This window comes from Carassius gibelio, chromosome B10, assembly GCF_023724105.1.
Source record: "Carassius gibelio isolate Cgi1373 ecotype wild population from Czech Republic chromosome B10, carGib1.2-hapl.c, whole genome shotgun sequence".
Taxonomy (NCBI): Eukaryota; Metazoa; Chordata; class Actinopteri; order Cypriniformes; family Cyprinidae; genus Carassius; species Carassius gibelio.
Genome location: NC_068405.1, coordinates 18,742,425 through 18,768,635, shown reverse-complemented (window position 1 = coordinate 18,768,635; position 26,211 = coordinate 18,742,425). Strand labels below are relative to the sequence as shown.

The 26,211-nt window shown below is 36.4% G+C and overlaps 1 protein-coding gene across 1 annotated transcript in view; it reads right to left on the bottom strand.

The window, feature by feature from the left end:
- Positions 1 to 1,558: 1,558 nt before the first annotated feature.
- Positions 1,559 to 26,211, bottom strand: part of LOC127966502 (reticulon-4 receptor-like 1) — a 100,657-nt gene continuing 76,004 nt past the window's right edge. The window contains exons 2-3 of the mRNA XM_052567523.1: positions 6,833 to 7,284; positions 1,559 to 5,041 (exon numbers count right to left, since the gene is read on the bottom strand). Of these exons, the coding sequence (XP_052423483.1) occupies positions 4,157 to 5,041; positions 6,833 to 7,284 (1,337 nt within the window). The 3' untranslated portion in view covers positions 1,559 to 4,156. The remainder of the gene's footprint in view (positions 5,042 to 6,832; positions 7,285 to 26,211) is intronic.

Here is a 26,211-nt window from a genome sequence, read left to right as displayed (position 1 = left end):
TTTTTTTAATAGCATGTGAAACACTATATAAAACATTGAAAAGTTTTATCGTTGTCACACATCTTTATATGTTGCATCTTTAATTAATTCATTGTGTTAAGTTAGAAATAAAAACAGTTATTCTAGATTTGTAATTAAATTTAGTGTAAAAATGTCTAAAAAAAATCAAGTAATTGTTTTAAAAAGGAGATTGGCGTTTATGTGCCAATCTAAAGATTTGGGTTCATTACATTGTGGGAAACTGTTTTTTCACAGTGTGCACTCACTGTGTATTGCATAGTCTGGAAAATGCAGAAGGTCATATTCCATGCACACAGAAAATTTGCTAACTGTGCACAGTGTATATGGACTACTGCAGAAATGTTACATGCATGGACTGCTTTTCCAGTCAATATCATACTGTTTGCAGACTTTTAGTCATGTCTCTTTCTCATTAAAATATTGGATGTTTCACCAATATTTAACAAGTCAATAAGCATAACAGAAAGAGAAAGTCAGCTTAGGAAAGAGATACAGAATGCTGATATTTCATGTAGTTCAGAGCCTGTCTGTACTGCAGTCTTGCATAAAGTTCTTCTCTTCGTGAATGACAAAACTAAACCCGATTTTATCCCAAATCTGAGACCACTTTTCAGAAGGCAATTTTTCACCACAATTTCCATTACCAATCTTCCTGACCTTCCGTGTCAACCATTTTTTTTTGTCCTGAAACAGTGTCATTTTGTTCCACTTTGTATTACATTGACCATGTACACACTGTATACTTATGGGAGTTACATTTACATTTATGGCACAATCAATGAATACACAGCTACATTTATTAGACTAAATGTTAGATACGTGTGGGTATGGATCAGAACCCACTCTTGAAACTGTGATGACTGACAGCATGATAACCATAGCAATGTTATGGCATCTTGCGCATTGGCATTCACTATTTTTAATCAAAGTAATATCAAAGTGATCAAAGACTCATTATGTTCAGTGATTTGAACTAAACCACTGTTTACAGATCCATCATGTTTTGTTTGTTTGGAAGGCCGCTTTGAAGGGTTTCCATGTCCAACCACAGGGGGCGCTATAGCAGGTTTTATCATAAACTCATATTCCTCCACACTCATTTTTCCGTTTCAGATCAACTACTCTCATAATGTACATACTGTAGCTATAGTTTGAGTAGGCTTTACTCTCTGTCTGGGTGACAGAACTCCCCTTCAGGGTTCAATAAAATATGTCTTTCTATTGAAAGGAGATGTCCTGCAAGTCCCTGAAGAAATTATGCTTGAAATATATATCCGTTCAATTATTCCCACTGTGTGTGTGTGTGTGTGTGTGTGTGTGAATATGTAAAATATAGGCAATTGAGAAAGCGCTATATCTCGTCTGCCTTTTATGATCAGAATTTAAATCAGCCTCGATATTTAATGTGAATTATTATGAAATGTTTCTGCAGTAACTCCGGAAAATGAAAAGCTCTGTCTTGTGTGATCATGTCCCTGGTTAAACAGCATCTGGTTTCTACTTTATTTAGTTTTCAAGCAGAATCCAAACAGAGGCATCCAAAACCTTCAGCATCTTTAATGTTCTTTAGAAACAGCTTTTGAGACTGGTGGTATTTCATAACAGACAGAAAGTTTGAGTTATGACAAAGGGAGGAAGAAAGATGAAGGACAGACCGAGGAATACGAGGAAGGTGTCAGTATGGTGCACTTGTATGTTCAAGATTGCAGTTTAACGACAGTGTACAAAGAAAAAGTACATGAATACAAAATAACTTCCTCCTTCCCTCAACAATGTCATACACATAGTTTTTTTTCAATAAGTGACATATTCTCAAACAAAATAAATGTTCACATTGGACACTTATATTCTCAGTTCACTTTTGTATAAAGGTAGAGAGTCTTTGATGAGGGACAAGGTAGAGGTAGGGGAAGTGCTATTACCCCACCTGTCCAGAAGGGGGCTCTGTGACTTTTTCCATCGACGATATAACTCAGCTTTAGGATCCCAATACAGACGTATGTTTGATGGCTCCACAGCAGCAGGGGTCAGAGACAGTGAGTGACAGACTTTTGGGAGTTTTTTTTTTTATGGCTTGCAAGGATTATTACCTCAGAACTTGTGTTGACTTTATATTGCAGCCTACTTCAAAAAACCTGGATGAGAATTGGCATTTTTTTGGACAATGGGTTCCCTCTGGAGTTTCTAATATGTTTTTAGAAAGTAGGTTTATATGTTTTTAGAAAGTGATTTATAGGTAAAATAAGGCCTGTGGATAACATTATTCTTCACATTTTGTTCTATTACTTTTATGTGTATATTACTAACCAGTGGCTGCATAAGGCCTACAGAGGTTGTTTGACCTATTGAGCATGTAAACTCACATACAGTACTTGTGATACTTAGTTAGTTGCAGTCCTTATTTATCAGCTTATTTACAATGTATTGATAAAACAATCCACGATGTGGGTGTGACTTTGTAAATTATGTTCATTTACATTTTAATGTAATTATTTAGTGCTTTAATAAAGTTTAGTCCTCCTCATGTCATTTCAAACATGTATGCATTTATTTTCTGTCCATTTTTGGGTGAACCATCCCCTTAACATACAATATTTACTACACATTATATAATATTTATTTATTAATTATCTTATTTATTTATTTACTTTACTTCTTCTCTGAATTTTCTTCTCAGAACTTTTGATTGCACGCTCAGATGTGGCCCCCAGTCCCCAAACCCCAGTTTGGAAATATATTAATAAATTCCGTCTGTTATGTGAAATGTGAAACTATAACATTTCATTCCTGTAAACGTAATCAGCTAAACTACTGTTACTGCATACAAACCACATAAATAATTATTTTTAATAATAATGACAGATGTGTAGTTTTTTTTTTTTTTTTTTTTTTTTTTTTTACAATATATACAGATGCACAGTCTTTACACTTTACTTCATTAGTGCTTTTTAAAATGTCAAGAATATCTAACTGTTTGAGATGCTTTTCTTTCTACGTAATGGTTTAAATCAATAATCACTAAAGAAAACGTTAAGAACTTCCTGAGGGAACCTATGGCAAATTACCCTTCCAGGTTAGACTTGACCTCTGACTTAACAGCTGTATTTCTGCTGTTTCATTTTCCCAAACTGTGCCATTTGGAGATATTAATGTAGTGTTGGTGTTATTTCCCTTCTAGATTAGCACATTATTGCAGCTGAGCAACAGATAACGCATGCTGCTTTTTGCATGAGCTCCACTTGACCTTTTCATGTCCTAATAACTTTTTATTCTTCAGCTTTTTATGCAAAATACTTTCTTAAGGGCACAATCAACAAATAACAACACGCACAAACCCAAAGCCATCCCATAATCCTTCATCAACTCTACTTTCTCTTTACTGACATCGCCAGCATAGCAGCTTTAGAACACTAGAATTTGAGCTCTTATGGTTTTGTATCAACCCTGTTAGCATTCGTTGGGGCTGTGTGAATGTGTGAATATTGCAACTGCAATTACATGTAAAAGTCTCAGAACTAACCAAATTGCTCTCTTGTGTGCTTTGCTTTCATTTTTATGTTGTCGGGTGCTAAAGGTGTTAACAACAACCCTCCCACAGAAGCCGCTGAGATGCTAACAGGTTAGCAAAGCATCCCCAGTGTACATTTGTGTAAATGCTTAGTTTATGTATTTCATTCATACTCTTTTCCCGCCCTGTGCCGCAGCTTTAGTGCGGGTCAGAGGTCATGACAGGGATTCCGAGGTTTTAATGGTGATGAGTTTGAACACCAGGAGCTGCTAATTATTCTGCAGAAGTGTGATGTACAACCGAATGTAGTTAACAAATGTATATATTTTTGTTTGTTGTTTTTTTATTTTTTTTATTGAATATGCCCTGGAGCAACAGGAAATGGTGATGATCGAGGAGTAGTCCGTCTAGTGTCCCGTCTCTCGGCCACAGATCCCAGAGTTTCTTAACATCTCTGGTTTTAATTCCAGGCCTGCAACTTCGCACAAGTCCTCTGTCCCTCGAAAGGGGCTCACATGTACACACAAACGTACACACACACACATTCGCACACTGAATTGTAGGAGCCAGAGTAGACAGAGGGCTGAGTTTGTTCATTAAAACCATTAGTAGATGTTTCCACAAGGCTCAGCGGAAAATAAGGGCAGTGAGACACACCAATAAGCAAAGAGGGATGATGAAACAAGGTGCCAAGAGGGCCGCAGCCCTGCTGTTCACTCTTTGCACGCCACTAGGGGGACCCACCGAAGTCTGTGGGATGCATTTGTTCTTTCGTCTCGGTTTGGATGGGTCATATTTGTCGTCCGATTCCTTGTTGGCTAACTCCTTTAGGCTATACACCTCGTTCTGAGCATTGCCCTTGCGGTTTCGATGCCTTGTGCAGTTCCTGTTGCGTCCCGACTTGGGCGGTCGAGGAAGCGGCGATGGGGAGGTGGGGTAATATTGATCCTGATGTGGCAGGTGAGGATGATGATGATGATGATTGCGTGATCGATGATGATGATCTTTCTTCAGTGACACCCCCACGTCCCCCTGGCTGGATTTGCTCTGGTGGAGCGACTCGGAGCCTGTACAGGAGGGCAGCTCTTCTTTCGTCAACCGTTTCAGGTCCTTTCCCGCCAGCTCCGGTGGAGCTGCGCATATTAATGAGGAGGTGGAGCCACGGAAGCGCCGCAGCCAATCCCAGAGCGGCACAGCCTTGCAGTCGCACTCCCAAGGGTTGTCGTTGAGCCGCAGGTACTCCAGCGCTGACAGCTGAGACAAGCTTTCAGCCGGAAGTTCAGGTAAAGAGTTGTTAAACAGGTAGAGAGTCGTCAGGCGGCGCAGGTCGTGGAAAGCCTGTTTGTGAACCCACTGGAGCCGGTTTTGATGGAGCAGCAAGCGATCGAGGGCGCCCAGGCCACGGAAAGTGTTCTGGTGGAGGCTCCACAGCCGATTTCCATGCAGAAATAAATGGCTCAGATTCAGAAGATCAATGAACATGTCATCCTCGAGAAACTCCAACTGGTTGTTCTGTAGAACAGCAGATAAGCCAACAGTCAGTAACAGGCACAGAAAAAACGAGTCACAGATATGAATATCCAATGTGACAGTGCTATTGTTTTTGTCTTTTGATGAAATGTCCTTGCAAAATTAGTCAATATTTCATCATGTTGTATGGATTCCTTTTAGCCTGCTTTACTCTGACTGAAAACATGTTGTGACAAAACAGCTCAATCAGCTAAAATAACTATGATTGGACTATTTGAATGAAAAACATTGATAAAACGCTAAAAACGTTAGTGTATTGTTTACATCTCTCAGCAGTAGATGTGTTTGTATTTGAAAAATATTACTTGTACATTTTATTTCATAATTTAAAATAGCTTAATCGTTAATATTTTTTGTCATTGTCTGAGAAATAAATAAATAAAACTGCAGAACATATTCAAGGAAAGAAGCAAATCAACTCATGCAAATGCCTCTGTGTCCTTTTCATAAGGGAGTTCAAAGATGAATCATAAAATTGTAAGACCTTGGATATTCATACTGGACCATATTAGATTTTCCTTTTTCTTCTATGTTTTACTTTCATAAGAATCTTTTCAAAATCCAGAGTGCCTTCAATATACATGGTGTTCTCAGGACATAGTGGGCTGAAGGTAAATATATTTATAGACAATATGTGAACTCTTTACCTCTGCATTGGTATTAATGATGAAAAAGCATGCGTGGCAATGCAGGTTTTGCACAGATTGGTATGAGAGCAGTTAATGTGTGTATTTTTATTTAATTTTTGATTATAAATTTGGAAGCTATTTCCATTTGAATGCCAAACTACTACTTACAAGAATCCATCCTCATCAGTACGCCTCTTTTATCAGGTTATGAGCTATATGGGAAGCTAAATACTGTGAAAGTGGGGCAAAAGAAGCTGAGCGGAAAGCACTGCAAGACACTGCTTTTCTTGGCACATTTTATTGGAGATAATAGAGATTTTTTTCTGATATATTAAGCGATTTAAAAAAATATAAAACATATAGGCTTTCATGTCAAAAACATTTTGGATTGTCTTTATTATTTGAGCCCTTTATTGCACTATGATCTTTATCAGATTAACCACAATATCCATAATCTTGAATATATGACTATAGCCTTAAGAAACCTCATGAAATGTCAGAAACACTTAACCTTAAACATAAATCAAATTCCAAGAGTCGTGTGTCTGCGATGTTCTTTGCACCGGAATAGTAGGTTTCCTTTTTTGACATTTTCATTAGAACAAAATATAGTCTCTGGTCATCGTTTTAGTGCAGCACTTTTTGCTGCCAAGGCTGATATTGAACATTTTGAGCAGATCTTATCAGGATTTATTTGGCAAGTCGGATGATTCCTAAGCAGCAGTTCAAACCGGGAGCACTGCCAGTCTAAAAAAAAAAGGATATCCATTCAAGAAGGACATTTTTGATTTTGTTAAAATGGTATTGTATCCAGTCAGATTTTCAAAATGTCAGCACAACCATGCCAAGCCAAGCGTCTTATAAATTCACACTCAATTTGGCTGAAGAGGACCTAAATATGATATATATACATAAAACATCAGACCTAGCAGAACTGGCACTTATTTGCTTTCTCTCTCTCTCTCTCTCTCTCGCTCTCTCTCTCTCTCTCTCTCTCTCTCTATATATATATATATATATATATATATATATAGTGTGTGTAGTGATGACATGATTGCTTCTAAATAAATATCTAGAGTAGCACATTCTAAATAATGGCACCAGCTATTCCCTGTTATTGTTTTAGTATTTGAGGGACACAAACCTGTAAATAGAGGTACTGCAGGTTGTGCAGCCCTTCAAATAAGCCAGCGGGCAGAGTGATTAGGCCACAGTGGTAGAGGTGCAGAGCATGGAGTCGGGTCAGGCCCTGAAAAGTGTCCGAAGCCAGAGAGCGGAGGTGTTTGTTGTCCCCCAGATCGAGCTCCTCCAGGCGGGTGAAGCCCATGAATGTGGAGGGCTGGATGTATGAGATATTGTTGGAGTAGAGCCAAAGCATGACGGTGGTGGGGCTGAAATGGCCCTGCAGTAGTCGCTGGATCTTGTTGTTTTGCAGAAAGACGCGCTCGCTCTGGGCCGGGATTTCCTCTGGAACCACCAGGAAGTTGTGGGCCTGGCAGCTCACCGTGCTGGGAGAGTCGTAGCAGATGCAGTCGCGGGGACACGCCTGGGTCAACTCTAAACCACACAGCACCAGGAGAAACTCCAGACCACAGCCTATGGAGAGACAGGTGAGGAAAAGAGCATGCGATCAGTGCAGGTTTAAAAAAAGACCATTATGCATTTTTTGAGTAGTTTATGCAGGCTCATACTTTTCTAGCTGATGGACCTTCAGCAAATCTCAGCTGGTTGACTTTGCTAGTCAAGATAAAGAAGTCAGTAAGGTTTTTATTTAAGGTTATTTTCAGTGAGGCTATCTTATAAAAACAGCATTTATGTTACTCAGTGATACAGAAATACTAATGTATGTGATTATCGTTTTATTTGATTGTCAATTTTAGTAATTAGAATGTCCAGAATTAACACGGGTGGGAAATGTGTGTGTAAAAAACCTTTACATGATTTGTTTAATTATATTATGCATAATCTGAAGTAGCTTTTAATTCTATACACTACAGTATATTATAAATACCAACGTAGCTGTACAAATAATTCAGAGCAGTTTTCTAAATGGATCAACTGATTCTGACTCAGAAGAATGACTCATTCATTAATCAGACACTGCTACTTCTCTAAAATAATTTAATACACCTGTATTATATACTGTATAGTACGTTATAAATATAAGGCTTACTGATTGCACAGACTGAACAAGTCTGAAATGATTCAAGATTTTTGGTAACTGATAAACTACCATTAAAAAGTCTGTGTTAAGTTTTTATAAATATATAAAATTAATAAAAATTAATACTTTTTTCAGTAAGATTGATCAAAATGTATCAAAAGTGACAGTAAAGACATTAATAATATAGTTTTTTTCCTATTCATCCAAGAATCCTGACTAAAGAAATAAAGAAATAAAATCACTGTTTTTATCAGCAGTACAAAAGGAAGAATAATCATAAAGAATATGATGTTTATATAGATTGAAATCCAGCCAAAGAGACATGAGAGAATGTTATATTTATATAGATGCAGTCTCTGCCTCCATCTATAGCCATCTCTGAATACACCCAACCCACAAGGCTATACTTTAAAAGCAGAAAATCAATGTTAAAGGTTACAGAGGAAATAAATGCATGTGCACATGAGCTTTACTGCATGCAACAAATCAGACTGAAAACCTCCTTGAAAGAAAGACCTCGCAAGTCTGAGGGAGAATGGGAAGGAATGAGAATAAATGATATAACAATGAAGATGAGGTTGCGATGAAGAGTGCTGTTGAAGAAGTGAATGTTAGTGGCTCAGCATTGATTCACCTCTTTGATGTCGAATTGAAATGGGAATGAGAGTGAGACTTTTAGAGGTGCACTGCAGTGGGAAGAGTTTCGAGGAAGAGATGGAACGTGTGAGTCATTTCGGATGCACAAGAACTAAAAAGATCAGTTCGCTAAGAGAAACGGAGAGAGATTGATATTGACAGAGACAGTGAACTTGTGCAGAGAGCTGAGTGATGTGGTGTAATACAGGGTGTTCTGACACTGATATGAAACATTACCATGCTCTCACACATTCAGCAGCAGGAAGCGTGACGGGAGACTGATGCTTTTAGCATGGGTAGTGTTAAAAAGTTAAAAAATGATCTTGTCATTCTCCCTCCAAATTTGTGTGACTTAGTTCTGTATTTTCCCCAAAGGAACATGTTAATGCATTATAATACATATAAAGTAAACCAAACAGGTGTTTGAGGAAGTGAATAACAACGTTACAAACTTGGATTTGAAACTTGGACAAAACAACAAAGGTAGAAAGCTGTGTACTTTACAGATTTAGTGAAGAAATTCCCATTGCAAAATTGAAACGGCAATATTAATTTGAAGTCACTGGTTGTACCCAAACAAACAATATATTTTATGTTTATTGGAAAATATGCAGATATTTTACAAAGATTTAGGTATTTTTACAGCAAATTTTTATATAGCAAATTTTTATAGCAAATTTGTAGTTTCATAATGTTGTCTTCCACCTGGAATTCCACTGTTCAACAAAACTATTTTTTAATAAGTTGAATTATTGTTATCATATGGCTTCAACAAATACACATACCATCCATTAACATCTTCAGCGTTTACTATAGTTCTGTCTGTAATGGTTCATCAATTGTCATTATAAATCAGTTGGCTTATGGAGAGGTTTTTACTGGCCTGACTCTTGAATTTTATAATTCTAGTCATCATTCTAAGAACACTGATGCTTCTAAACTTTAAAAAAGTATCTTAAAATCATAAAACACACAAAATTACAGTCTTCCGTAATTTTGGAGAGTACTCCAACAACGCTGATTATGTTGATTACGTTCTGGGATACTCTCTAAAATGGCGGAAGATGGTAACTCAGGGAGAAGAATTGTTGAATAAATGATGTTTCTATTGTTTTCTTTGCGCACAAAAAGTATTCTCGTAGCTTTGTAAAATTACAGTTGAATCATTGATGTCACATGGACTATTTTACCCAAGTCCTTGCTATGTTTCTGGACCTGGGAACATTGCAGTTGTTCTGCTGTCTACGGAGGGTCAGAGAGCTCTCAGATTTTATTAAAAATATCTTAATTTGTGTTCCGAAGATGAATGAAGGTCTTACGGGCTTGGAACAATGTTAGGGTAAGTAATTAATGACAGAATTTTCATTTTTTGGTGAACTAACCCTTTAATTCTCCATGATATTCCTTTTGATTTTCCCATGGAAAAACATAAGGGTGAGTAAATGATAAACGTTTTTATTTTTTGGGTGAATTATCTTTGTATAGGAGCGTTAGCGATAACCTAGAACAGTCACCAGGCCATTATATTCCAAATGCGTGTGTTTGAACATACCTCGACATACATGATCGTGTTTATATAAGATTACACTGATCTCCTCGGTATACACAGAGTTGACAGATGACCTGTTCCAGCCAAGCTTTTGTTTCAAATAGCTCCCGATGCCTAATACGGCGTGAAAAAGCACACAGCCTTGGATGACACATGTAATCCTTTGCATTTAAATGTTTGCATTGCTGTTTGACACTGGGTTGTTTTTGTGACTCTTTCTATCCCAAACATTCTCTTTGCTTTATTACAGCAGTCCAACAACGTCAACAAAATTACACTCTTTGGCCGGTGAAATGAAGTGTATTCTTCTGAAAATAAATGCTGAATGAATACACAGCTCTATTGCTGGCGGTATGAATTGAATTTGTCTGATAGGGTTCTCTTTATTTGATTATGAAAATGGACTCAAGTCAAACCAGCGGGTATTACCATGCTGTATTGCACCTGAATAACTCTTCTAAACAGTGTGTCTCTTTATCGCTTTCATTGTCATTCTTTCGGCCTCATGTGTACACACACACACACACACACACTCTACATAAAGCATAGGAAGGGTAGGCAAGCATGAATACGATCGTTTAGGAGCTTTAGATTTCTAACGCTTAAATAAAAGGTCAAAGCACGTCTTCTTTTTCCCCCTAAGCAGCACTTGCAAATGAAAATGTATTTGAGTATCAGTTCTGCAGGTAACAGAAAGGTTAAACTGGCCTGATTAAGGACCGCCTGACATCTAAGCACCTACTGGCGAGAACTAGCATCCGTTAAATATTGGAAAGATTTCAAACTATTTTAATTTAACCCTCTGGGCAAAGATCGTTATTTTACTAGTAATGAAAACTCCAGATTGGATTGATTTTCTGACAGCTGGTAGTTAAGTGTCATTTGTAATGAAAAGCACTTGATGATATCACCTGAACATTAATTTTTTTATTATGTGTTATATTCACACTACTTTTTAAACGTTTAGGAGTTTTAATTATTGTTTTTTCTGTGTACGTTGAAAGAAATTTGTTTTTATTTAGCAATGAAGACATTTGTTACAAAAATGCTTTTCCTTCTATTCAGCCCCCAACAATCTAATTTTTCTACAAAAATATTCAGCATTACTCTTTTCAACATTGATTAGAAACGTTCCTAGAGCACCAAATCCGCATATTAGAATGATTTCTGAACAATTATGTCACACTTAAGACTAAAACACGATTATTATTATTTTTTTAATTGTAAAAAATACAATTTAAAAATTTATAAAAAAAAAAAATCATACCAACCCAAACTTTATAAATATATAAATGCAACTCCCTTTTCTCTCTCTCTCTCTCTCTCTCTCTCTCTCTCTCTCTCTCTCTCTCTCGCTCGGCTTGATTTCGAATCGTTTCAAATCTTACTGGGATATTTTTACCATCAGCACAGTTAATTATGTGACTGTGTGCATTTGTGTACTTGTTTATTGTCCATTGACTTGAATATGCACATGACAAACCGCATACAAATCTTTACTCCTTATTATTCATTGTCCTTTATTCTCATTTTTCATACGCTCTTCCATAATGACCCTCTTTTTTTCTTTTTTTCCTCATATCACATAACAAAGGCAGCAGAAGGCTCTCCACATTCTGGGATGCGGAGAAAAACCTTCCGGTCACCTTTCGCTCTGTTCCCATTCTCATTTTTCCCTCTCTGTCGCTCACATTTGGATTTGGACTCTGGTTGATAATAAGTGCATTAAATATATTATGTCTCTTCTCATTAGAAAAGATCTAGCCACAGGGCTACCAGTTGGGCCCCAGCCATCAAAGTCACAGAAAATTTTTCCTTTTATTTCCACAGATGATGTTTCCTGTCACAGCTGAAATATTGTGTTCATGTAAGCTGAGCAAGTAGGCTCATGTGGAGAAAGCTCAACATAATTTAAACACCTGTCAAGTTCTGCATTTTCCACATCTCTTGCTTTTTCATTTAATAAATATTTTGATTAATCTGATTATGCATTCAGTTACCACAAGTATGTAGTGTACAGTATTAAGGTGCACTAGCAAATTTAACAGACTAAAAAAGATTCATTGACTATTGTCAGTAGTGTAGCAATGAATGAAACACAGAAGTCACTTTCAAACCAAGCAGGTTTCTGTTAGGCAATGAGGTGAAATTACTTGAATAATTTAACAACATGGGAACAATTATCACCCCCATACAAAACTCCTGAATGTACAGATTCCTATTTAAATGTATCTTCATCGGAACAGATTTGTAGAAATTTAGCATTAGATCATGGATCCTCTGCAGTGAATGGGTGCCGTCAGAATGAGAGTCCATTCAGATGATAAAAACATCACAATATTCCACAGGTAACCTACACGACTCCAGTCGATCATTTAACATCTTTTGAAGTGAAAATCCCAATTTTTGTAAATGCAGATTTACTGGAAAAAGTTGTATCATGTGTTATGGACTCATATTTTTATTATAAACACACAGCTTTTTACATACTGTGATGTTTTTATTAGCAGTTTGAACTCTCATTCTGACGGCACCCATTCACTGCAGAGGATATATTTCTCCAAATTTGTTCTGATAAAGAAACAAACTCATCTATACCTGATTCTTGAATTGCCTGAGGGTGAGTATATTTTCAGTTCAATTTCATTTTTGGATGAATTTTTAACACATTTATTTTGATGTATGAATCTGATAATAAAAATTGAATTCCAAATTATGATGGTCCAAAATTAGTGTAGAAAATGGCTGCTATAAACACGACTAACTCAGGAAGCCTCACTTGTGGTTTCATCTAGGTTTGTATTCCTCCTGAGTGCATCTGCCATTATGGATGTTATACATCAAACTACATTATGTGTTTTTTTTACCCTGCAGGAGGCTGGTGTAAAAGATCCGCACAAGAAAGAACACCAGAGTGGGTGTAGGCAGTGGTGACAGTCTGAATATACAGCATGCGGAGAGAGGACACACACATGCTGGGGGTAATGTTGTGCAGAATGACAAAGAGAAAAGATCCACACTGAGATGAAAGACTACAGACTAGCAGAGAATGAGAACGGGAAGATTGAAATATCATAATGGAGAGGATCTGTTTGTGGGCCGTATGGCACAAGGAGTTTGGTAAAAGGAAGCAGTCCACTAGAATTCCCATTTATCTTAATGGCTGTTTCTTGGCTGGTGCATCTGATATTTGAATCTTTGCTCATGGGAACTTAGCAGAGATGTTTTTGAGCCAATCACCTGAGTTGTAAATGTCATGTGAATATTGTAGTTACAGCTTTCAGCCTGAAGGGGTTAACTGGGCTGTGTTAATCAGCCAAACCCTGACCGCTTGTTGTGGTTCCATCTCAGAATTCACTTTGACCTCAGAAATGGTCAAAGAATAAGAACGAGTTTCTGTCTGTGTGCCAGCATGTATTATTGTCTGTCAAAATGTTCATGTCCCTCTATTTAAAGCTGGACTGTTTCTGTCTGTCACACACATTCTATCTGAGCGACACAATAAAACAAGATCACTCCTATTACAATCAGAGGAACTGTGCAAAAGTGCAAAATTGATTTCTGATGACTGACAGCTTGTTGATTATAATGGGAGTGACTGAGTTTTGCCATGTTGCGATGTACAGCTGCCGGTAGTATGGTAGACACAGTTTTTTTTCCTCTTCCACATTTACAGTACTAGATGTTTGAGAAAGCTAAGGTGGAGCGTTTTATGGATATGCATAAGATCCATTTTAAAGGTGTAGAAAGAGCAAGAATTGAAGCAAGTAAACTGTAACCTGGATTCCCAAAGCACAAATTCTATATGAAGAGTTAATCTGACAATGAGTTCACTGACTGGATTACAAAAAGAAAGTTTTTGACAAATACACTAGATTTTATTTAAAAGAATGTTTTTAAAAAGTCTATTATGCTTACCAAGGCTGCATTTATTTGATCAAAAATACATTATAAAACCGTAATAGCTGCAAAATATTACAATTTAAAAGAGCTGTAAATTTAATTTATTCCTGTGAAGGCAAAGCTACATTTTTAGCAGCCATTATGTTGATCAATTTAATGCATCCTTGCTGAATATAAATAGTAATTATATTATTTATAATAGTATTATATATAATACTGCAGTAAAGTAAGTGAGGTGGTGGAATATCTTTAGCGTTAAACTGATTGAATTTTCTTGGTGTTCACTGTTTTGCATATCAAATAGTCTCAACTTTAAATGCAAGTAAATGAGATTGTATTATTGTGGGTTGTATTTGGGATCTTTTTCTTCCCTGTGTGACACAGCTGATGTCTTGTTGCAGAGAGACTAATAGAAAGGCTGGTGCCGAGGATGTGTTAGTGACCCTCAGCGCTCGTCTGTCTTTCCATCCTTTCAGCAGTGAGAGAGATAAAACATAAAAGCTCCTTTAATTTTTTTCTCATGTCTGAGTGAATAGACGAGCAGCCGTGTGCCGCTGCAGATGGACAGGCTGAGGCGATCGCATGCATATCAATGACAGCGCTTATGAGCACTGACTGTCTGTCTTAATGAGAAGCAGTACTGAACCTCGCTGTCTCTCTCTCACGCGCCTTCTCTCCCTTTGTTCTGGACAAACTCAATTTCCTGCCCCTGTCAGCAGGAAGTGGGACGCTGTCTGTTTCTTTATCAGTGTGTTGTGTTATGTGCTTATGGCAAGTGTTTAGTATCATTGCATTGTTTTATCTTCTGCATACCGAAAAACAAAGTGAGAGTTGCATTGAATGACACATTTGAATTGATTCAACTTTTTATCTCCAATAAATTGTTTTTTATATCTCGCATTTCTGGATTTATAGTTCCTCTTAATTTTGAGGTTTTACACTCTTAAGAATAAAGGGTCTTTATTGGCATAAATGGTTCCACAAAGAACCTTTGCCATCAATGGAACCGGTTCATTCCACAAAGGTTCTTTATAGTGGAAAAAGGTTCTTTAGATTATCAAAATGTTCTTCACTCTCAGAAAAAAATGGTTCTTTTAAGAATGGTTCGTTTAAAGGTTCTTTGGGGAACTAAAACCGGTTCTTCTATGGCATCGCTGTGAAACACTCCTTTTGGAACCTTTATTTTAAAGAGTGTATCTCACATATTTTCTCAGAACTGTGAGGGCAAGTCAGTATTTTTTGTACTTTTAAATAGTGAAAATAAGCACCATGTAAGTCTCATGAATCTGAAATAAGACTAATATAAATCTCAAGTTTAATCGCAATAGCGGTTCATGTTTCTTTTCAGTTCACACCACTGATTCAGTGGGGTTCAGTTATGAACTTTGAACAAATCACCGACCAAATGAGTCAGACTCAAACCGCTAAAGAGGGAGTTCAACAATAATCTTATAACTTACTCATTAAAAAGAATCAGTTCTGGATAATCATTTGTCTGTTAAATGGGATTGCACTGGCGTACAGTCTTAAAATGTAACAATGTATTAACATTTTCTGACTAGAGTTGAAATTGTTTTCCCTAATTTATTTGGCTCCGTTTTTCCTGGAAACAATTACATTTATTACTACAGATGAATGAAATGCAGTATATGACAAAAATAGATAACAAATATATATACTGTATATGACAAAAAAAAAAGCCGATGACCTTAACTCGCAATGTCAAGCACAACATCAAGATACACTGACAGTGAATAAAGGCCACTGATGTCCGTACATAGAGCTGGATTACATGCACACTTCTAGTTATAAATTGCTAGCAATTGGGGAAAAACCTTCCTGAACTCTAAGCACTTACTGGCTTATGCTTAAGTCTTTACAAGCATCATTCAGACCAGACACATGGCACACAAACATGCTCAGCCTCACATACTCCTTTACGCCTCGTTTAACACTGGAAAATTGATTCAGAGTGCAAATAATAAAATAAAAAGCCAATTACGAGCAACTTTCAGCATGCAAACACGCAAGATTGTATCACATTTTTTGCCATGTAATTTATAAAGAAACAAGTGGATGTTTAAACCCCATTTACTATATATTGTTGCCTGTTTTTCTAGTGCAAGAATGTTTTATGTGGACTGCAAAAATGACCATAACTTTTGAAAAATCTGATCACAAATGGGGTGTAAAAATTACTATGTCATTGCATTTTGACAATGAATAAAACAGGACATTCTGGAAGGGAAAGTGTGGTGTGCATGATGCATCGTATCATGCACAAGATGATTTATTACCAATGCACAAATCAACTTGCTCGCAGTGCTCACTATTTCTAGCATGATTTTCCATGCATCATTTTTTTTAACAATATCCTTGTGGGTTATTGCTCACAGTTACTATTAACTCCTCTATCTTGCCTACGCTCGACTCGAGTAGCCTATCTCAGAAGAGATGGATCATATTTCCTCCGGTGCCTTTACTTCCACTGGTAGCTGTCACATCTCGTCACTCTTCATTTGCATAGAGTTAAGCTTTTCTCGACACCCACATCTATCAGTGTGAGCATTTTGCAGGAAAAATGTGGCCAGAAGTTTGGTTTTGAATAAGAGTAACCAATTTTCCGCTCCTCGGTTTGATTTCATGCAAATAAGATGATATAGAAACTACCAATGGAATTGAAGACATGATCCAACTCCTGTAAGATACTGTATCCATGATGGATGTTCATGTTCCCGCAAGCGGTTTCACAGCTCTATATGATTTATCTCTGCCCACATAGAGCGATATAAAAAAAAATGTGTGGAAAACTGTCTGAAATTGCCAACATTGAGTGTGTTTGATTCTTGCATTGATAATCGCTCATCTTTTTCATGATATGATGTATTATGCACAGCTGCACAAAAGCTTTCCCCTGCAGAATGTTCATTTTTAGGGGCAAGAGAACAGATCAAATTTGAATCACATCGGCAATACATACATCCCATTTGGGAAAAGATTTCCGCCTACTATCAACCAACCTTCAGTGATAAAATCGCCATGAGTGTGAATGGAGCATTAGACCAGGTTGTGCAGTACATTATGAGAAAATGAGATTGAGGTTAGCAGGTCTGTTATTCTAGCTGATCTAAGAGTTTGCTGCTTTAGTTTTTGTTCTGTCTTTCTTGAAGAGAATTGAGATGAAAGCAAGAGAGGGCAGAAGAGGCCGAGTCAGAGCACAAAGAATAGGTGGAAGACAGAGGCCCTGGTTTGACGAGTGTAATTCCTTTTCATTAGGCCTGTTCATATGGAGACTGAGAGAAAGGCGCCATTGATCTTGCTGTAATGTCTACTCATTAACTTCACAGAGCTGAACACTGCTAATCAGGACAGAGCTCTGTGTGTAGGCTTCATCTATCACTCACACACTCGTGCACACAAATACTTTGAACTGATGTTTGTGATTGGAAATTTTGGAAACCGGGTCAAACAATAAATCAAAAACTCTCTATTCTGTTAGGTTTGGGTAATATATATTGAATATTTACCATATATTTGACACGAGTTTGGTTATATAAAACTGAGCTGCATCGTGAATATGGTAATGATCTTTAATGTGCTTTTTATTTGCCCATTAAGTTTTGTAAAGACTGCGCCACGAGCGAGTTTCATTCCCCCTCCTTGGGTCGTGACTGAGAGCATTAAAGCATGTTTTAATATCTTCTCCGATTTAAACTTTACCAGATAAATAGATCTGGGATATTTAATTTGTTTCCACAAGTTCTTTTTGTACCATATTGATAAATCACAATTAATCACATCCACAATAAAAGTCTGTCTTTATATGTTGACCCAATGAGCATTTTACTGTGCAACTGTCATGCCTTAACTTTGCAATTTCTGCAGTATATTGCATTAGTTCTGAATATTTCTCATGGGCATTTAATAATTATTTACTTTTCAGTCTGAGGTTAATCTCTTTTTGGCTCATTTTATCTATAAAGAAAACCTGCTTAATAATTATGCACACCTGATTATAAGCAGTTTTTCACTTACAGTCTTAATGGAGAATTATATACCACTTATAAATTATTAAATACAAAATCAATAGTAGTTGTTAAGATTGATGTGGATTGGAATTGGTAAAATGTGCTTGGAAAAAAAGAATATCAACTTGCATAGTAAAAATGCACGCTGTGTGTGTGTGTGTGTGTGTATGTATGTGTATATATATATATATATATAAATGCACATACATATACATAAATAATATATTACTTATATTTTAAATAAATAATCATTTATTATTCTTTTTTTGTTTGAAATACACTATGTAATTTGTTTATTATGTAAATAATAATCATTAATTATAAATTAATAATAAGTAAAGAAGTATTCCTACTTTCTTAAGAATTCCTAAGTGATTGATCATCTATTACCAGTGTTGGGAGTAACGCGTTACAAAAGTAATGCATTACAGTAATTTATTACTTTTTCCTGTAACGCAGTAGTGTAAGGCATTACTAATTAATTTTCAGTAATATTTTACTCGGTACATTTTCAGCAAAGCGTGCGTTGCAAAAAAAAAAAAAAAAAAAAAACACCTTTGCGAGACCGCGAGATTTCATTAATCTCCCTCTTGTTGGTGTAACTTTGTTATTGCGTGACATAGTCCAGTGAAGGCGGGTTTTACAGGAGTGGCGCGAGGCATGATTTCTGCCCCTGCTGTGCTCGCGAGTCGCGCTTGCCAGTGGAAAAGCGGCTAATGAAGATGGCAGAAGACGACTGTACATTCACAAGGGGGTAAGCAGTTAGGCTATGTTTAGCCTTTATGTTCAGTTCCGTGGACTAAAATGACTGAGGCTAAGGGGTTGGTCCTCCAATTGCACTTTATACTTGAGAAAGCACAGCCTATGTTCATCATGTGCACTTTGTGCATGACAGTTTTTTGTTGTGAACCTCTTGAATTCAAAGAGAATAAAGCAAAACAAATGTGCATCTTGTCATGGCATTAGAGTTTACTTATGTTGTGTCTTATATTAATAGACCCAAGCTATTCACGGATATTGCCAGATAATAATTTTACCTCTACCATACTTTTAACAGACTTTAATTATTTGTGATTTTGTCTGTCATCCTTTTTTTGTCTTGAGCCTTCACTTTGCCAATTTTATGCTATATTGTTAGTAGCCTGGATAGCCCACAGTCATTATGGAACATCAAATTGCCTTCTACTGGATGTAAAATGCTCTGTATTACATTTTAGAATTTTAAGTTCTACCTTTTAGTTATTTTCGTGAAAGTAACTCAAAAGTAATACAGGAGTAATGTAATGTATTACAATTCTGAGACAGTAATATTGTAAGGTAAAGTATTACATTTAAATAACAGTAATAAGTAATCTATAATGTATTACAGTTTGGAAGTAACTTGCACAACACTGTCTATTACATACATGTAAATGGTTTTCCCAGCTATAGCAACCAACTTTTTTCTGTTTTTAATCAGAATGACTTCTTGAGTTATTCAAAGTGATTCAAAACCAGAAGCACAAACACGGTTTTTCTACAATATTGTTTTTTTTTTTTTCTGGTGTGGGCCATCTCTTGTTTTAGCAGGAGGTATCTGGAGTCTGGACCTTTAAGATAGCCACTTATCCCCCGAATCCTCTGCGTCTCAGGGCAATCCCACCCCACGCCACATGCCAACATCAAAGCCTCACACACCACTGCATCATGCCAAACACGGCCCCCATATCAGCCTGTCTACCCATCTCTCTTTCTTAAACATTTGGAGGGAGTGGATGACAATCTGTTTTTTTTCTCTTGGGAAAAAGCCGTCCTGAATACCATACAACAATTCAGTTATGCTCAAACATATTATTTTGTATTCTATACGAATTGGTTGACTCTCCGCATTAAACATTTGTAAAAAACAAAACAATAACAAAAAAAACCTTTTCAACCTCTTTTTTTTTTTTAAAGGCAACAGAGCATTCTGGACTGGACCTGATGGTCTTCTTTGTCTCACACTGATTGTTTTGCTTGTCTGAGTTGGGGAATGTGGCATTTAGAGAGAGGAAGAAATGTTGTGCTCCTGCACCAAGCGGGGAATGAATGTCTGTCTGTTCAGCCGGCTAAAAAAGCAGAAATGCCAGGGGGAATCGTGTAAGTTTGAAAAATGGAGCAGGGAACGAGAAGGTAAATGTCACTGTAGTACATCAAAAAGAGGACAGTGACAAAAGTGTGTCATAAAAACGGTAGGAAAGTAAGGCGACAGGTGTATTTTCAAGCCTTGTAATAAATAAAGTATCCTCATGTTTCATGTCCCATGTTTCTGAGACACATGGGATTGAGAAAAATAATGATTTTTAAAAAAAAAAACAGGTTTCTCAAACAGTCTCCTCTTCCGCCATTGGTCAGACAATCAGTTAGCCCAACACAAAATTCACTTAATTGGCTGAGCCAATATTGCTGTTGTCGGGCAGGCCAGGATACTCAAACAAATAGCAATGTTTTGCACCACAGTGACAGTGTTTGCATTTTTGTTGAGAATAATCTGACGATTGGTTTATTTATAGTGTCTGTTGCTTATAAAACAGTACAACATAAAAAAAAAAAAAAGATTAAAATGTTTGATAATAAATGATCCTGTTGTGACAATGAACTATGTCTAAACCACAAGCAGCACCCAATAGAATTGCAAAAATAGTAAGTTGTCAAAGCGCTTTCCCCAAACACTCAAATTCTGCCATTGGTCAGACTGTCAGACATGGGCGTAGGTTTAGGGGGGGACGCTAGGTACTAGTCCCTATCAATATTTTGAGATGACAAATTTGTCCCCACCAATATTTAGCAAGCTCCTTTGAACTGCTATTTGTATCTTTGCACTGCTATTTGAATCGATTCTAACGGCCACGACGACAGTACAAGAAACACTGTAATTTGATTGGCGCCAGGGTATCTGACAGGCTACACGCGTGGGGCGGGACTACTTTTGTGCTTGCACTAGCAGCGAGCGGCTGGTGTGTGTGTGTGTGTGTGTGTGTGTGTGTGTGTGTGTGTGTGCGCGCGCGCACGCACATGTTGACGACTGCCGACGGTAAGTTACCAGGTCTGTCTCTGTGCCACATACAAAGGCCAGTAAAAAAAAAAATTTTATTCAATTTTATTCTACTGTGGAAAATAGTATTAACTGGTGATAGTATGTGTAACCCAGGATGATAGAATGCTACGTTAGCAAGTAACTGAATGTCAATAAGCCTGTACCTTGACTTGGAATCTTGCAGTCAACATAAACGTGAGTCTACTGGAGAGTAAATAGTGTTTATAATAGAAAAGGGTTATTATATTTATTTATTTAGATTTGTTTCCTTGTGGCAGAGTATTTTGTGTTAGTGTAAATACTAATATACATAATAATTTATGTTAATAAAACATTTTGTTGTTCAGTATTAAACAGTCTCAGGTTTTTATTTATATTTTTTGAGAGTGCATTTTTGAGATTATACAGTTATACTAGCTCTTTAGGGACAGTATACAGAATGGTATATCGGGGTCAGGATACAATATAATGAGATGAAGTAGATTCACTTCTGTATTGTGATATTCTGGCTGAGACCAAACCTACACCCATGCTGTCAGATAAGTGTTGCTGTTGTCAGGCAGATTGAGATACTCAAAGAGCAATGCTTTGAAAGTGCCAGTGTTTACATTTTTGAGGGAATCAACTGTCAGTTGGCTTAGTTATAGTTGTCTCTACATATATGATAGTACAATAGACCTTTGAAACTCCTTGTATGCTATCCCACCATTTTTGCCTGTATAATGTAATTGGGAAATCCATTATCTTTCAAAGTGAAATTCTTGTCACTTGAGTTCAAAAGAGACATTGTATAGTGCACATCACTAAAACACGTGTCAAACAGTCAGCGCTGCATTTCTCTTTTAAGACCGAAGAGAAACACTCAAAGACAAGGCATCAAAATGATCTGTAGGAATTATTTTCTTGTGTTTATGACAATTGCTGCAATTATATTTGTGAAGAGCCTGTCGATGTAAAAAAAACTTTTTTTTTTTATTATTTATTGTTAGGGCCATTTTATTTGATAAAAAAAAAATACAGTAAAAACTGTAATATTATTATATTATTACATTTATTCATATGATGCAAAACCTGAATTTGCAGCAGCCATTTCTCCAGGCTTCCGTGTCACATGATCCTTCAGAATTCTTTGTATTTTGTAATATGCTGATTTTCGGCTCAAGAAACATTTCGTTATCAATTACCTATTTTGAAAATTGCCGTGCTGCTTAATGCTTTTGTAGAAACTGCCACACACCTTTTCAGTATCGTTTGATGAATACGAAGTTAAAAGGAACAGCGTTTATTTGAAAATGAAAGTTCTTTTGTAATGAAAGTGGCAGGTCATATTTGATCAGTTGAATGTTCTCGCTGAATAAAAGCACTGATTTCTTTCAAATAAAAATCTTACCGACCACAGCTATTTAAATAGTAGTATAACTCTGTGGGATTCTTTTTTTTGTCCATTCTGTCATCTTCCAGGTGAACTCTTTCAAAGTTGAATTACTTGAATACGTAAAAGCACACTTTTCCTCAATAAGCTGTGTGATTGTATCACAGTGTGGCAAGACTTACACATCAGAAGTTAAAGATTAAGTTTACAGGTTTGTCCAAATCACTGTAGGAGTGAAGTACTATATGAGCTTCAGCAATATAGCCATGCTTGACGCAAAGCCACAGTCACTCTTGTGAAAGTCTCTTTTAGTTGATGGTTGCTCTCACTCAGAGAAGCTTTCCAAACCCAGTGAGTGGTCAATCATACTGATGTCTGCCAACCAAACGGACCCTCAGGCTTTCAGGCTTGTGTAATTGGTGTACTTTATGGTCACATGGAGTGTCCACAATGGCACCTGTGGGGCTCCTTGAGAGACTACGTCAAGACTCTCTGGGTAATGAGTGATTCTCATACCGTCTTCTCTAGTTCTGCTTTTTGCGCTCTTTCTTTGACCTTAATCATAACTGTCTTGTAACTGATGAATGTCCAATTAATGTTTGTACATGAACCGAGAAGACTTTCTTTTTTTGTCTCCGTGTGAGGCAAAGTGTATTAATGGATGGAGATGGAGTGCAGTCTGAGCACCTGTCTCAAGGTTAATGGTTTGACGTTCTGTAATCTCCTGAATGTGGAAGAACTCTGTGTACTAGATGACTGATGTGTGTATTGAGGACACATTGGCCTTGTTCGAGAACTCTGAGGGGGGAATGGACTCAGAATGAACTGTGTTGCTAATAGCTTGCTGTCATATTTGTGTGTTAGGGTTACATGCTGTTTACCTTCACAGACAGCCGTGTTTTTGTAACTTATGTGTGTTTTTTAACGTAAACTTGTGTGTATTTGACAGTTTAATGGTATAACAATAATATATATGTATAGCTGAGACTTGGATCCAATCTAGTTCTGGACTAAAATTTCAGTATATGGCCAGAAACAACTGAAACATTCTAAAAAAAAAAAACATTCTTATTTTGCATTCTGCGGCAGAAGGTCATACTGGTTTGGAACAACATGAAGCTGAGTGATGCACTTTTTGGGTGAATTATTCCTTTTATAGAATTTAATATCTTTAAATGTTCTGTCATCATAATCTAATTCTAAACCATCTTAGGTTATGGTCATGTCAGTTCACTCACCCCATTCATCATCATGTAGTCATTCATCATTTAGTCATTCAGTTTCACTGACGAAAAAAAAATGCTTTATGGACTAAACTCACTGCATTTGTTTTAGACAATGAAAAGAAGATGCCATGAAATAAATTTAATACAGAAATGATTCAATGATACAGAATAAAAAGTCTTCCCACCAGCAAAAAAGCATTATCTGATTTGCCCTGTAATATGTACATAATCTTTTTATAATCTATTGTGATATGAAGCTCTTAATAAATGCTGATTTGCAGATCCAGATGCTTTAGATCTAATGGATTTTCAGAATACTTTGTTGTTGTTCGAACCGCTTTATTCCAATCTGTGCTCGTCGCTAATCTGATACATAAAGAATATCAATATGAACAGCAGCATTATAAAGTGATACCACAGGACAAATGCACCCACTGTGATAACACAAGTCCATACACAAAACAACCAATCAAATAAGTAACAAGCACACTGGGTTTCCAGGAAAACACTGGAGTGTATGCATATCAGTGAGATTTGTGAATAAACGGCGTGTGTGTTTGTGCATATACTGTGACCGCACACACCTATCTCTTTTCTGAAGCGTGGAGTGCAGACAGATGTGTAGGTGTACGTGAGGATAGAGGCATCCAGCTGTGAAATCGTTCTGACTGGCATTTCCGCATGTGTCCCACCACTCTGATTCCCAGCGGTTTATAGTATCTCTCGCATGCTCTTTTTTTCCTCTTACCACTTTTTTTCTCCGTGGTTATTGACGTTTTTGTATACTTAAAAGTAGGAAAAAACTTTGCAATAGTGTTTTCATGCCAACAGCCTTTTTTTTTTCAGTTAAACTTTTCAGGGAAAGAAAAATTTAGTTTACTTCAGAGCAAGTCTGGTGAAATATTATTTGTTTATATGTGATGTTTAATACTATTTGTTCTTTATTGTTTTATAATTTATTACATAAGTTTGGGGTCAGTGCTATTTTTTGTTTTGAAAGAGCTCTCATGCTGACCTTGCATCGAAATATTACAATTTAAAATTACTATTTTTATTTTAGAACATTTTTAAATGTAATTTAATCAATTTTCATGTGCAATTATTATTTTCTTTTTTTTTCTTTTTTTCTGCATTTAAACATTTGGATTAAGTCATTTATTATTTTTCGTATGTTTTTTGAAAAGTCACTTAAGCTCACCAAAGTTGCATATATTTATAGTAAAACAGTGACGTTGTGAAATATGATTGCAATTTATAATAGCTGTTTGCTGTTGTAGCTTATTGATCCCTAAGGAATCATTTTTTAATATGCTGTTTTGGTGCTTTCATCTCATAAATGCTGGAAACAATTGCTGCTTAATGTTTTCTGGAAACTGTAACACATTTTTTTCAAGAATCTTTGACAAAAAGAAAGTTTAATAGAATAAAAAAGTAAAATATTAGATAATTCAATAGAATTTAAAAAGAGGAACAGATTCATTTTTTTTTTTTTATAATGTGAAATTATTTTGATTAATTTGCCGAATAAGTTTTAGTTTCTTTTTAAAAATCCAAACTGATTACATTTTTGTAATTAATGCCATTAATTTCGCTTTCTGCGTGCGATATATCCCTCTCTCTCTCCTCCTCATAGAGCTGTAATAGCCAGTGAACCCTTCTCATTCAGTTTCTGTTAGTCTGAGGATTCTAGGCACAAACTGAGCGAAAATAAAACATGCTCTTTATACCATGTATTTGGGTCATTTGGATGATTGCTAATTCCATCTAGACACAAATTAAGGCTCCTAATTAGCAGCGGGGAGTGAAAGCATGCTCAAATTCACAGGATATAGCACATTTATTCATGTGTCAGGTGTGTGATGAGAAGGGTGGTCAACCTTCCTGTCCTAGTTACGCTGTGTGCCTTATATTTAAGTCCCAAAGTTACTGTTCTTTTATGCAAAACATAAAGTCCTATTTTTATTTTGGTCTCCCTATGTATCTTCAGTCACGTATTGTCACTTTAAAGGCCAATGCATGAGCAAAGATGGCAATATTAAATTAAAAGCAATCTTCTGATCATTACATTAGACGTGTAGTCATAATTTGATTTTGAAAGTAACTGGAGAGTAACAAATTATCAGGCCTTTCTATTAAAGCATCACTATTATAGCATGCAATAATACAATTTTAGATGCGGTTGATAACCAAATGTTTTAATTCATTTTTAATAGCCGCTCTTATTTTATTATGCCCACGTAGTGTCACTGCAGAATCAGATTGAAACACTGCTGCCCAATAAATGCTCTCTGTGCGTTATGATTATATGAGTCTCTGTATTCTTCTAGAGGCTATTCAATTTGAGCTCATGCTATTTTAACTCAGATCATTCAATCCTAAGAGAAATGGGCCTGGCACCTCTATAAAAATGAATAGAAAGTCTAGAATAAAATTTATTTATTTTTTGTTTTTAGTTTTGTTTTGTAAAGAAATCCATTTAGGCACAATTTATATCTGTGTGCAAAACATTTATGAATAATAATAATAAAAAAAAAGCTTTACCAGAAACATAATCATTCAAGTGTGTCCAAACTTTTGACTGTACTTTTCA